Source organism: Vicugna pacos, chromosome 1, assembly GCF_048564905.1.
Source record: "Vicugna pacos chromosome 1, VicPac4, whole genome shotgun sequence".
Lineage (NCBI taxonomy): Eukaryota > Metazoa > Chordata > Mammalia > Artiodactyla > Camelidae > Vicugna > Vicugna pacos.
Genome location: NC_132987.1, coordinates 44,228,003 through 44,242,500, shown reverse-complemented (window position 1 = coordinate 44,242,500; position 14,498 = coordinate 44,228,003). Strand labels below are relative to the sequence as shown.

Here is a 14,498-nt window from a genome sequence, read left to right as displayed (position 1 = left end):
GAGATTTCTGAAAAGAAGGCTAACTGCAAAGGCCTGCCAGACGCTAGGTGGAATTTTCCAAAACACAAAAGAACGAATGATAAAACACAGATTATTACCTCTACCTATTGCATGCCCAACTAAGAGACACAGGGCCTTTAGCAACTAGAATGCCATTAGTCCCCTACTTTGTACGAGGACACGTTCCTGGGGCTGTCAATGCTATTTCACCCTCTAATTCCACGATTAGTACTCTCTTTTTTATATCTATGCATAAATGTGTAAATGTTAATCCCTAATGGAAATTGACAAGCAATGGTTTATTTCACCTTGAGATATGAAGTTAATGAGAAGAGGTGGTGAAAGAAAGAGCAGTGAACACTGGGGGTTGAAGTTTGTTTTGTTTTTTCCGTCTTCCAATTCTCCTGGCAAAGAGTTATCTATGTAAGTTCTAACAGTACTGAGGCTGGCTGCAAGGAGACTCAAGAAGAAACTACCAACCCAATCTCTACCAAACATTTGGCTTAGACCATGCTCTTGTACAGTCAGGCCTTAGGAATCCTGATTCTACATAGTGAAAAGAAAGCAAAAAAAAAAAAAAAAAAAGAAGCAGGTGGAATCCTAAAGTCATAGTTTCCAAAAGAAAACCATTAGAAGTTTCACTGAATAAGATGAGTTCTACTGAAGAAGTTCTACTGAATGTCTTAACATAGGTGCTAAGTACTAAGGTTTAAAAAATTAGTGAATAGAATAATTTAGGACAATGTGTCTGATGTGAAGGCAAGAGAACTTTCGATTAAAAAAAATCAGTTCTAGCCTCTGTTACTTACTGGGGCAAATCGCTAGGCCTCTTTTAGCACAGGTTTTCTTCTCTTTTTTTAAATTATGTAAGTTTCAGTAGATTATCATTATAATTCAACATCTTTATTCACTACAAAGTGGTCACCAGCACAAGTCTAATTACCATCTATCACTATGCAGTTGACTCCCTTCACGCATCATTTTTAGTACCTGTCAAATGAGACAAACTGTTTTAACTACTTCATGGAGACATTAAAAAGTCAGATGTAATTATATACATAAAAATGTCTTAGAAATTGTAAAAATTCATTAGTAATAGCATCTTTAATATCTTGCCTTTTTTAGAGATCATCTTCTACATTCCTGGCTTGATATTATCACTTACTGATGCTTGTAGTTTAAAATTCATTCTACAATTTAATTTTTGATTTGTTTATAATTTTCTCTATTTCCTCCAATTCCTTAATTTCACTTTTTCAAAATAACCAATGAATATTGCCTTCTCAGATTATCTTTTATATTCTGATTTAGGAGAACATCTTCAGGATTTACTGTTGGGCTTTCCAACCTCTCCATCTTTGGCTCCATTCCTTCTATATTGGCTTCATTCTCAGGCAGATGTTTGTCCCATATAGTAAAGAAGGGTCCCTCAACACTGAACTCCTGCAGTCATAACACCTGTACCTAAAAAAGGCTATAACATGAGGTAGAAACAGTTCTCCAGAGAAGTTCAAGTCTGTAGGATGGGGAAAGAAATGCGGAACATTCCAGAACACCAGACGTACATGACTGATCTCATAAAAATTAACAAGGAAAAGAGTAAGTGTGTAAAAGACAAGTGGTAAAGGATCTCAGCAAACAATCCATAAACTACAAATTATAAATGACTAACAAATAAACAAAAAGGTCTATTCTCACCAATAACTAAGAAAAGCAGATGGCAACATTTTAAAGAATAGTAATAAGCCCACACTTTCTTCAAGAGTTACTGGGAAAAAAGATGGAAATAAAAGCTATGATTTTTTTTCCCTGAGTAAAGCACAGAAGCACACAACACCCTCATATATAAGAAAAACTAAAATAAATGAACTAAGTATTCAACTAAAGATATTAGTAAAACAAAAAAAAATACTATACAGAAACAAAACAAAAAAAACAAAAACACTTAGGAAAGCAAGAGAGAAAAATAACAAAGGCAACATAAAAACCAAAATCAGTGAATTAGGAAGCAGAGTAGGAGAATTAATAAATTAATCTAAGACTGTGTTGTTTTTAAGAAAACAAAATAATTAAACCCCTGCAATTCTAATGAAGAAATAAACAGAGAAAACAAAACTGTATGGTACTAAGAGTGGAAAAGGGAATGATACCACTGGCACACAGGCATTTAAAATGTTCTAAGAATGTAATGTTCTTCAGTGTAATGACAGACTTTGCAATCTTAATGAAACTGATCATTTTCTAGAAAAATATAACAAAACTGATATAAAACATTGAAAACCTTCAAGAACAATAATCAAATAAAAGGAGCTGGGCTCAGTTTTTTTAAACTATTTATTTCAAAATGTTCCAGAGTATTGAAAAAGATGAGAATCTTTCCAATTTGGTTTATACTGTTAGCATAAACCTGACACCAAAATGTGATAAACATAACTCAAAATAAATAACGTATTTGGAAAAAATCTAATTATAAATTTCTAAATGAAAATAAATCAGCAGGAATTAGAACAGCCCAATTTAAAGATGAATAAAACTCATAACAAACAGTATACACATACACATGGCCAATAAACTTGAGTGGTTATGAATCAAATTAAAGTGAGGTGCCACTTTTGCTCATCTTATTAGCAAAGAATAAATAGATTAAAACATTGCTAATATCTAGTGTGCATGAGGATACAGAAAAACAAGAACTTAAATACCTTGTTGGGAAAAGTATTTTTTACAACTTTTCTGGAGAGCACATTCATAATGTGTATTTTCTAAAATATGTTTTTTGAATTGTAATATATACACCTGACTCAGCAATTCTGATATGCAAGAATACTTTATAACAGATAAGAGTATTACAATTTAGAAATGATCAAATGTGTGGGCAAAGATGCACAAAGGCTGCTTAATGTATGTTATTTACAACATTAAAAAATTTCAGTGCCACTAGAGAAATTTCTCACTAGGGAAAACATTAAATGGGGAGGTCTCATGAACAGGATTTGTGTCTTTATAAAAGAGACCCCAGTGAGCTCTCTGACTCTCTTTCTGCCACGGGAAGTTACAATGAGAAATTGGCAGTCTGCAAACTTAAAGAGGGCCTTCACCAGAATTGGACTATACCGCACCCTGATTTTGGACTTCCATGCCTCCAGAACTATGAGAAATATATATATATATTATATATATATATATATTTTTAGGCCAACTAGTCCTTAGTTTTTTGTTACAGCAGCCTGATCGGACTAAGGCAATGAGCATGAAACCGATTCTTTGTAGAGTGATTATTAAATAAGGTAACAGATGGAGAACTCTTAGAACATTGCTTGTAACAGTGAGCACTATTTAAATGTTTGCAATTACAGTCATTATAAAAAGAAGCAGAGTTAATAATGGGGAAAATAAAGCCAGTGATTTAGCAGAAAATCTTGAGACACTCTCCTAGAATGCAGAGGAGAAACAAATCAGAAAGCCTAATTGACATGAAGAATAGAGATGGAAGATACAACTTAAGAATTACTTTCATAAGAAAGAAAATATGTCAGTTGGAATGAGAATAATAAAGATGTAAGTGAAGAAAACTTTTCTAAGTTAAAAAAGAAAAAAATGCTGAGAAAGAAAACACAAATACCTTACCTCTTTCCAGGCAAAATAAATGACAATAGAACACATCTGGATTCATGGTAGCAATAATTAAGGATATTTTGAATTGCAAGAATATAGAAAAAAATGTATGTTAAGGGAAAAAGAATAAATAAGGAAGTTCTTTTAAATTTTGTTGTTTCATCAAAAAAAGTATCATTTTTTTCTTCTCTATATGTTAAATAGATGAATATAAATAGAGAACTATGTATTTAGAGAAATGGTTACGTCTCAAGAAACATATACTCACCCTCATTCATTTGCATGTGTTAAGCCAGCAAAAATGTATTCTCAGCTATGCACGAGCTCAGAAAAGTTACCATCCATATAACTAACCCCTCTTGCAAAAACTACTTGGAAGCGGGTGCTAGCAAACTGAAAGATAGTTAAGAAAAAAATAATAATAAAGTCATAATACAAAAGGACTTGCCAACTTCTCTCTGTGAATATCACTAAATACAACCCTCATCTCATGGCAAGTGTCCTCAAACAGGAGGTCACAGTAATAGAATGTGGAGGGGCTGGTGCAGACTTTCACAATGGCTGCTGAATAAAACTTCAGAGCAAAACTTATTATGAATTATTACCTTTCTTTATAAGAATCAGTCCATAATTTGACCCAAAAAATCCTATGGAAAATTATTTCCTCGGATATGATTGTTCTTCTTAACTCAAACTCCAGTTAAACGTGATAATAGTTGTACTAATACAAAAGGAGGGGGATAAACTGAAAGATACCTAAATCTTAACATGATTTTTTTTAAAGTAAACTTGACTTTGAGGTAATTGTAGATTCTTATGCAGTTGTAAGAAATAATGCAGAGAGATCCCATTTACTCTAAGCAGGTTCTTCCATTGGTAAGTTCTTATGAAACTAGTCCTGCCACTACAATATTAACATTCACGCATTCCACCAATCTTAAAATTTCTCCAACTTTACTCATACTTGTGTGTGTGTGATGTGTGTGTTTATGTCTTCTATGTATCTATCCACCAAAGCCAAGATACAGTACAGTTTACAGTCCTATCACTAGGAGGATTCCTTCCTTTATAACCACAACACCCATTCTACCCCTAACTGCTCCAATCACTGATCTGTTCTCTATCCCTATAATTTTGTCAGGTAATCAAACAGTATATAACTTCTTGGGATGGGCTTTTTTCCACTCAGCATAATTCCCTAGGGATTCACTTAAGTTGTTGCATTATCACTCACTTGTTTATTCTTGTAGCTGAATAATATTTCACAGAATAGAAATACCACAGTTTGTTTAATTATTCACCATTTCAGGGCATCTAGACTGCTTCAAATTTAGGGCTTTTATGAATTAAGTTGCCATAAATATTCATGTATGGATTTCTGGGTGAACGTAAGTCTTCATTTCTCTGGAATAAGGGCCCAAGGTGCACTTGCTGAGTTGTAAAGTACATGTTTAGTTTTTTGAGCAGCTGCCATATTGTTTTCTCCAGTGGCTGTACCATTTTATATTCCCATCAGTGATGTGTAAGTGATCCAATTCCTGACCATTCTCAGCTTTTGGTGCTGTCACTATTTTTCATTTTAATAGGTATGTGGTGGTATTGTAGTTTTAATTTACATTTCTCTGATGACTAATGATGTCAAACAATAAACATGTCAAACACCTTTTTATGAGCTTATGTACCATCTGAATGTTTTCTTCAATAAAAAAAAACTGTTCATGTCTTTTGCCCATTTTCCGATTGGATTCTTTTTTTTTAACTGTTGAGTTTTGATTCCATTATGGTAGAGATATACTCCAAATGATTTTAATATTTTTCTCTTTATTGAGGTTTGTTTTATTGCCCATGATATGGTCTATCTATATCAGTGACTTTTCCATGGGTGCTTGAGAAAAATACTTATTCTGCTATTGTTAGGTGGAGTGTTTTATATACATGCCAATTACATCCTGTTGGTTGATTGTGTCATTCAGACCTTCTGGATCTTTGCTGATTTTTTTTTCCAGTATTTCTATCATTTACTGAGGGTAGGACATTAAAATATCCAACTATAATTGTACCATGAGGATATTTTTATATGTGTTAGATTTTAATTGAAAACACATAAAAAGAAGCAAAGCATATGAAAAAGGAAATCAAAAATTATATACAATATAAAATTTATCATATAAAAACATGTAAAGTATGGAAAGAAACATGCTAAAAATTAATAGCAATTATACATGGTTATAGGGTTATGAGTGACTTATTCTCCTTATTCTCCAGCTTTAGTTTTTTTGCAATTTCCAAAACAATATAAAAATCATAAAATTTTCTAATTGGTTGAATGATATGTATATACTCTTATTTGCAAATATCTGATAAAACTCAGATAATGCCACATATTTCAAGATTTATTGTTCTCTCCCAGATTCTCATGGATCACTCAAAATTATATTCCAAAAGTACGGTGGGTAAACTTCATACAATATTCTAATAAGGGAGAATCTATTAGCAATAGCAATCTTACTAATGATGATCCTAATTAAAGAAAAATTTGTGGTTGCATTTTTTAAAATAGGACCCATAACTTAATACTTAATCTTGGTTATTTCTGCTAGTATTGGGCTTCATGTTATCTATTTTTAAACATACCTTGAAATTCCTTTGTGCCACAACTTCTGAAAACAGGTTTGATATTTATTTCTTAAAAGAACTTTGAGATGCCTTAGAAAAAGGTTTTATAACTCCAAAGTATTATCTTGTTTTTATAAAATATTAAATATATTTTATAAAATATGTGTTTCTTATTAAAATTTGAGCTTATGATTCTAATTTACTACTGAAATCTCATTTTAATATCTAGCTTCTTACCAAAACAACTATACTCACAAGAGTTTTCACTGCATATTGCCTTAAATATGCTTTTAATTTGTCCATGCTTCATTCAAAAATGTCATAAATTTCCTTTCAAAACAAAAAATTGACACCTAATTTTTCCTAATTCAGTCTTCTCACTGATAGACTGTATCAGGGAGTTTAAAAGTTTTATTACCTTATCTCCATGACTTATTTCACCAAAGAGGTAAAGTATATAGCTTCAGACAAATATAACTTGAACTAAGTCACCATTCCTACATTCAAACAAATACATCTCATATTGAAGTCCTTGATCTTCTAGAAAATTAACTTCTCAGTCTCTACAAATGTCTGCATGAAATTTTTAAAATTCAACAAAATATCTGGAATATGTTTTGTAATCCTGATACCAGTATTTTTGTGTATATTTACTGTAATTCTGCCTTTAACTTCAACGTATTTATAACAATTTGCCTCATTGCAAAGCTTATTTCAAAGACATAACACTTTGACAAACAAATAAAGCAATCTTTGATAAAAACAGTAAAGTTTTCTATCTTATAGTACTTGACTGATAAACCAAAATCACCACAAATATAAATAAACCTATCCAGCAGGCTGCCTGTTTTCCCATTTTAAGGTGAATTGAAAAGTTATCTTTGTCTCTCCTTGCTGTCTTATAGTTTGGTTTCATAAAGTATACTCTTCAGGGTGTTATTACTGATCATTTTATTCCTTTTCTAGCCTTGAATCTCATAGAAGTAGAGAATATTACAGACACTAGAAGACCAGGCATTTATTCTTCACTTTCTCCCAGTGTTCACAGACAAAGTCTTTAATATTATTAAATCTGAAGGTCAGCTTCCTTTTGCCACATAAGAATTGAATGTCCTTGTGGAAGTTACTTCCTGACTACTCTGTGAATGTCCCAGGCATTTATCCCACAAAAAGTGTGCCAGAGAGGAGACGTGTCTGCTCTATGGCAGCAGAGAGGAACACAAGGGGAGGCAGGGGCAAAGAGTACATTTTGTTTGCTTAAGATTTTATGTTAAAAAAAAAAAAATCCATGAGTGAGTTTGAGCATTTAAGATGAAAAAAATGTCAACTTACTTTAGAGGATAACATTAATCAAAGTCTGGAATTTTAATACTATGATATGCTAATAAATATAACTACATAATTTCTAGTCATTTTACTTTCTACTGATTTGGGCTTTATAAAGAGCTATGCCATACAGAAACCTTTTTTTTTTTCTGAAAAACTATCTGTTTAGGTATTTCTGGGTCCTATGGGATCAGACTGGTAGCAAAAATTCATGAAAAAAACCTATCTAAATTAGAATTCAACGGCAGTAACTTTGTCTGACAATCACTAGTAATTACTCAATAAATATATATTGACTTAACTATACCGTAACAAATTTCATCCATCAAATTAGAAAAGACTTAAAAATGATATGAATTCTCAGAATTGACAGGATATCCAGGCAAAAGTTAGTAGCACCAAATAACTACCAATTCAAACACCTAGATTCTCTTTCAGTTTATAGTTTTTGGATAAAATTAAGAAGAGAGAAATACATTTTAGAACAGAATATAGCCATTCTCAACGAAATTGCACCTTAAAAAATAATTGACAATAATTTAGTGTAAATGGCAAGCCAATCTCAACTGAATCTATGAAAGAAAATTTGGTTTTAACAATATTTAAGCAAACAGGATTTAGAATGTAAGAAATATTACATTAGGTATATATAAAAAGGTGACAACTCTAAATATTACTACCCCTGGTGAGAAAGCATAGGGGAGACAGAAAAGAGCAAAGAAGCAGATATTCTGAATAAGGTCACTTAAATAGAGGTGGAGTTTCCTCTTCTCCATCAGTCTTGATTCTAAGAAACAGTAGAAAACTCTGGGGGAAAAGAAAGTGCTGATCTATCCTTGCCATATTATTGACACTCCTTAATGTTTTGGGTTCTCCCCTCAAAATTAATTTTCTTTTCTCCAGTTTATCTATGGTGCCCAGAAACCACTGACTTCCTGGAATTTTTATTAAGAATTCCACATTCCTGCCATGTTTTTCAGATACTGTGGCCTCTGCCAATAAGTTCTAATAAATTTTCACTTCTTTTCTTTCAATAACATCCTAGAGAATATGATTCAGACTCAAATTAATCACCGATCATGTTAATGGCTCCTAGGAGTTTACTTCCGACACCCTTTATTATATTAAATCAAACCTGATACTGTGCTAGATCATTGCTCAGCTAGGTTTTCGTAAAAGCACTGGTATTTAATATGATTTATACTTGGTTTTCTATTAATATCTTTGCTTATTGTGTGTTTTATTTTTAAAACAGACATTCTTAGCTAACGGCATCCCTTTAAAATATATCGTACTTTAAAAATATTTTACAGGAAGCATTTTACAGTAAAATGTGTTACTTAAAGTCACTTAATAGTGAACAGGAACAATTTACTTAATTTATAATAAAAATGTTAATATTTTACTTGTAGTTTGGAAAAAGTATGTGTACATATATATGCTTTGCTTATTTAAAAGATCGATCATATGTCAAGGTGATTAGAAATTTAATGTATTGTGTTTTTTTAAAGCTTTGCAGCAAAGGGGCAGCTCTGGGAAAACCCTTTGAAGCATCTTCTGAAGATATAGCAAGCGTGGCAAGTTTCATTGAGACAAAGCTTGTTATGTGCTATTTACGAATGAGGAAACCCGACCTTGCCCTGAATCACGCGCACAGGTAAAATGAAGTGTAAATAACTGCAAGAAAGTACCGTCCATGCAAGCGGAGGCTATAACATGAGCTCCTACGGTTAACTTCCATTCCATTTACATATAAAACAAAACAAAAAACATTACTTTACTACCTGATTTATATTAAGCTAGACAATCATAGAGATCACAAAGGGCATCTCAAAACCTAATGGAAGAAATATTCACATAAATAACTATCTATAATGCAGGACAACATAAAAAGGCAGATAACTGCAGTAGTAATTACTGCAGGAAAAAAAAGGAGCGGATGAATAAAGTAAGTAAGGGATAAGAAGGATTTCCAAAATTGCCCAGGATACTGAGAATGGTAGATGGAAATTTCAACCATGAACCAATGAGCAACGACTTAAAAGTCTGTAGTTTTTTGGTGATGGCATAGCTGATTAAGAGGATGCTATCTATGCAGGGTGAGTGTGACAGTTGTCCAAAAGTGTGAAACACTTTTTTATCTAGACCTTTAAGGATTTCTTTTGTATATTTCTATCCCTCTTCAGACCTCTGAATGATTGTGTTATCTTGTGGCCTCCCAGAATCCTCAGGGTTACCCAGGCCTATCTTTTTTTCCCTAAAAATGCCCTCTATCTCCTGTCTCCTAAAGACCTTGCTCTTATCATGGGTAATACTCAGTTTAATCTACAAGAAAGATAAAGTGACTATATTATGCCTTTCAAATAACTCTTTTCTTAGAATTATGATGCCTCTATCTCTACCTGACTTAGAGCAATTTACCTAGAACTTTAGTGTTGCCCATTCTCTGATCTCACATATTCTGGATTTCTTTTGGATACAAATAACAAAACTAATATCAGCATGAAAACGCAATGCCTGCCCTGTTAATTATCAGTAGGAAACATAAGTCTCAGTTATACTAAGACTCATTATGTGAGCAGGAGATCTGCCAACATGGTAAAATTCATTTACAACTCTACATTCACTATGATTGCAAAAGTTCCACCAAAGATTCTTCACAGCCCTAAGCTTGTAGACTGCAAGCCTGTAGGCTTAAGCTTAACATTAAGAACCTGCAGACAACAAAATTACTTTGAAATTCACAAGGTAACCTGCCTGAAAGAAATTTTCTTTCTTAAGTAAACTGCAGAACCTAAATGCAGATTCTCTTTGACTCCAAAAGAAATTTTGACTGTATTTTCTGCAAACATTTTATGCAACCATAGTTTCTGGACATATGGTATATCAAAGAATGTTATTGCATTTCCATTTGAAAGGAACAATATTGGAAAAGCAACATATATTTCAGTATGTCAAAATATTGGAATTTCTGGGCTACTTGGGTGACTTGTGAGTACAATGGAAAAAATAATTGAAATTAGGAATAGTCCAGAAAATCTGTAGGCATATGTAAACAATGATGAATTGAGATACACTTGAAAATAATCATCACCTTCTCCATGGCTTTAACTATACATAAAAAGGGTCACCAACATGGCCTACATATTAAGGAAAATATCTCCTGGACTTTAGAATAGTTTGATGGATTTTCAAATCATTTTTAATAATAAAAAGGATTCCAAATAGTATGGTCATGTCAAAATCTAATTCAGTGTTATACAAATAAGTAATGAACATTTATCAAAAATTGCACCATAATCCAAATACAAGAAGCAATAAAATGCTACAGTTCCTAAGGATGCAAGTATTAGTTTCAATAGGTTCACGATTTAGACTTAGAAACTTCTATTTTAAAACTAAGAGTGCTCTTTCAAGACCCTGAATATTACTGAGGGAAGGATATATAATAGTGAATAGTAAAATAATCTTCCCTATTATGCTAGAATTAATTCTTGTATCCTTTTTATTCTATTGTAAGATAACTTTTGCTTCTGTTTCTAAGTTGAACCTTAAGTAAGAAATGCAAATCAATAGAGGTTAAACAGTCAATTCATACAATTAATAATGCACCAAGTGAAATAAATCATTTTGCTGGGCCTGTCATATTGCAGAACTGCAGAAGTCAGAGCATATGTTTCTAATATTAAAATGTTTTTGAAGATCTCAGATTTTAAAATAAAATCTGAAACATAAATATATTTCTCAAAATAAATAATCAAGATACTCAAGTCTATAAATAGCTTACAACCATTAGTTACACACTGAATGTAGAATCGTGCTTTTGTATTATTACCACATTGTGATGGTTGAGACTAATCATGGATCAAAATTAAAATATTCCCTTTTTGCATTTATTTGCATTTGCTGAAGCATCCTTTCTTTAATTTTATGTAAATGTGAGGTCTATTGCATATCTTTAGGAGATTCGTTAACACAAAAATTAGCTTGAAAACCATCATGTAGTTTTGCTTCTGATAAAAATAAATGCACATTGTTTTGTCATGTAGAAGACTACAAGAACCATAACTTTATGGTTTTAGGTTCAGCAAAGATACATTCTGAAATTAATTAGCTGAGTATTGTCATTTAAAATATAATAAGTGATACAAAGGCTCTAGGAAAAAATATTAACAATTTCTTTCCTTTTTAAAATAACATATCCAGAGTGGTAGATATGGGTATCATTTTTTTTTTTTACTTCAACCAAAAGGGATGCCTAGAATCCCTAGTCAAACTCTTTGTTCACTTCATCAAACTAATGTCATTGTTTACCAGTAGGTGCTTGAACATTCCTAAGACTGATTTCTAATTACTGCTATCTTATCAAGAGTAGAAATCCTGCTATAACTTGTTTCTATCATATATATTTTGATGTGTACAATTGTAAAGATTCTAATGATACCTATCACCTTTTTTTGCATTATTTCCCACCTTTAGATTGATATTTGTTTGTTTTTGCTGCAGAATTTTGATGCCACAGGGTGGCAAGCAAGATGAAACCTAAAATACCAAATATGTGGAAATGAGCCCATTTTCAAAATTGTTTTATAATGGTGGTATCTACATTCATTTATTAAACAAACATTTACTGAATGCTTACCAAGAGCCTATGCTAGACAGTGGGGAGGCAGTTGTAAACAGAAAATATATGATGCTTATACAGAGGTAGCAATTAGAACAGGTAGCGAACAAAGTTTAAAAAAACAAATATTAATAAATATGAGAAAAAAGTGTGATAATGCAATGAGGGTAATAAACATAATTTCATGTTGCAGAGGCAGTATTGTATATTAAGTCAGAACATGGAGTCTGGAATCTGACTGCTCAGGTTTTAATTCTTACTCCCTCACTCACTAGTTAGCCTGAGTTTAATTCTCTATAAAATTGGGTTATAATAATAGTACCTAATTCACAAATACTATTTCACAAGGTTTTGTGAAAATTAAATATAAACCCATGGATTTTTTTTCCAGCCATGACAGAGTTACTGGTGCTGGAACTGCCTTTCTGCTATAAACAACTATTCAACTGTACAAAATATATGAGACAACTCTTTTTAGGCATTGGAAAATGGGCACAGCAGGACTTTGATCCTTGAAAGAAGGGTAATATACGTGATGAGCCCCACAGTCCTCTCAGCTTTTTCCTGGGGTCATTTTCCTGCCCTAACTCAGAGAGATGGAGATCAAGTTAAAGTGCAAACTCACTGAGCTGAGGAAGCAGAGATTAGAATACTAGGCTGATAAAACGGCTGTAATTTACAGGGAATGTGACCAAAGAAGAGATAGCTATGTGAGGGAGCTGGGGGTGGAAAATTGCATGACGATTTGCTGCAGGTTCTTGGCCAATGTGAGATGTGATATAGCAGAGATTGCCTGTTACAGGACTAAGAGCTAAATGAAAACACTGAAGGACCTGCAGTGGTGGGAGATACTTAAGTATCAATGTGAAGAACTCTTACTGAGTATTTCAGGCATTCAGCTGAGACTCCAAAAAGACCATGCTTTAAGAGTTAGGACCACGACCTCCAGAAAGGACCACACCTTAAGATTACACTCAAGCCAAAACAGACCTGCCTTAATAGAGACCAAAACCAAGCATGACAAGAAGAGGAGTATTTGTCATTTAACTGACTGATAGGAAAAAAATTCAACAACTTTGCAAAGATGATATCATAATCTTGGTTCCCTACAAAGTTTCACCCAAAATGTCCAACATAAAACTAAAAATTACTATACATTCAAAGAAGTTGGAAAATGAGACTCATATTTAAGAAAATAAAGAGTCCATAGAATCAGGCCCCAAGATGACCTAGATTTGGTAGAAAAAGATTTTAAAGAAACTGTGAAAAATAGGTTCAAGGATCTTGAGGTAAAGATGGTCATAATAAATGAAGAGATAAGAATCTCAACAGAAAAATAAAAACTACAGAAAAGAACCAAATGAAGGTTTTAGCATAGATTAATACAATTTTTAAAATAAAAATATACTGACTGACTTTAAAATCAGATTGAAGACTACTAAAGAAAGGATTAGTAAACTTGATGACAAATCAATAGAAATGATCCATTATAAACACAGAAGAAAAAAAAAGATATTTAAAGAAATTAATCAATGCTTCAGTGACCTAAGAAACAGTAACAAGCAATCCAGTTTACATGTAATTGAAGTCCCAAAGGGAAAGGAACAAGAGAAAAGGGCATAAAAGTAATTACAGAAAATTCCCATATTTGGCTCAAAGGAAGATCTAGTTAGACTCAACTAAAATAAATACAAGGGAATCATATCTAGGAACAGCATAAGCAAACTTGAAAACCCAAGATGGAGAGAAAATACTAAAGGCAGATAAAGGAAAACAACACATCACATGCAAGGGACAATGATACAAATAACAGGTGACTTTTAATCAGAAATAATGAAGGCCAAAATATAATGGAACAAGAAGTTTAAAGTGCTGAAAGAAAAATGTCAAACCAGAATACAGCAAAAACATTTCTTCAAAATGAGAGTGAGATAAATACACTTTTATATAAAAAAGTTTAAAAATTAATCTTAAGCAGATCTGAACTTTGAAAAATAATAAGGAAGATATTTTAACCTGAAGTAAATGACATTAGTTTAAAATTTGGATCCACAAAAAGGAATGAAGAACACCAGAAATGGTAAATATGTGAATAAACACAAAATGCTATTTTTCATCTCCAAATTTATTTAAAGTTTTATGACTATTTAAGGAAAAAATAGCATTTTATCACATTATCTAAAGTAAAAATAATAAATAATAAGATCACACATTTAGATGTGAGTTTTGACTACAATATCACAAAAACCCCTGCGAGGAGGCACAAATGGAATTTTACTAGTAAAGATTTTATGTGAGTTAGTACAATATTAACTTT

At 32.3% G+C, this 14,498-nt stretch overlaps 1 protein-coding gene across 3 annotated transcripts in view; it reads left to right on the top strand.

The window, feature by feature from the left end:
* Positions 1-14,498, top strand: part of SPATA16 (spermatogenesis associated 16) — a 203,246-nt gene that overhangs the window by 59,471 nt on the left and 129,277 nt on the right. For all 3 annotated transcript variants that reach the window (XR_012072647.1, XM_006200791.3, XM_072961099.1), the window contains exon 3: positions 9,069-9,214. Coding sequence is in view for 2 of the 3 variants with exons in the window: in XM_006200791.3 (XP_006200853.2) it covers positions 9,069-9,214 (146 nt within the window). In the remaining variant the exon portion in view is untranslated. The remainder of the gene's footprint in view (positions 1-9,068; positions 9,215-14,498) is intronic.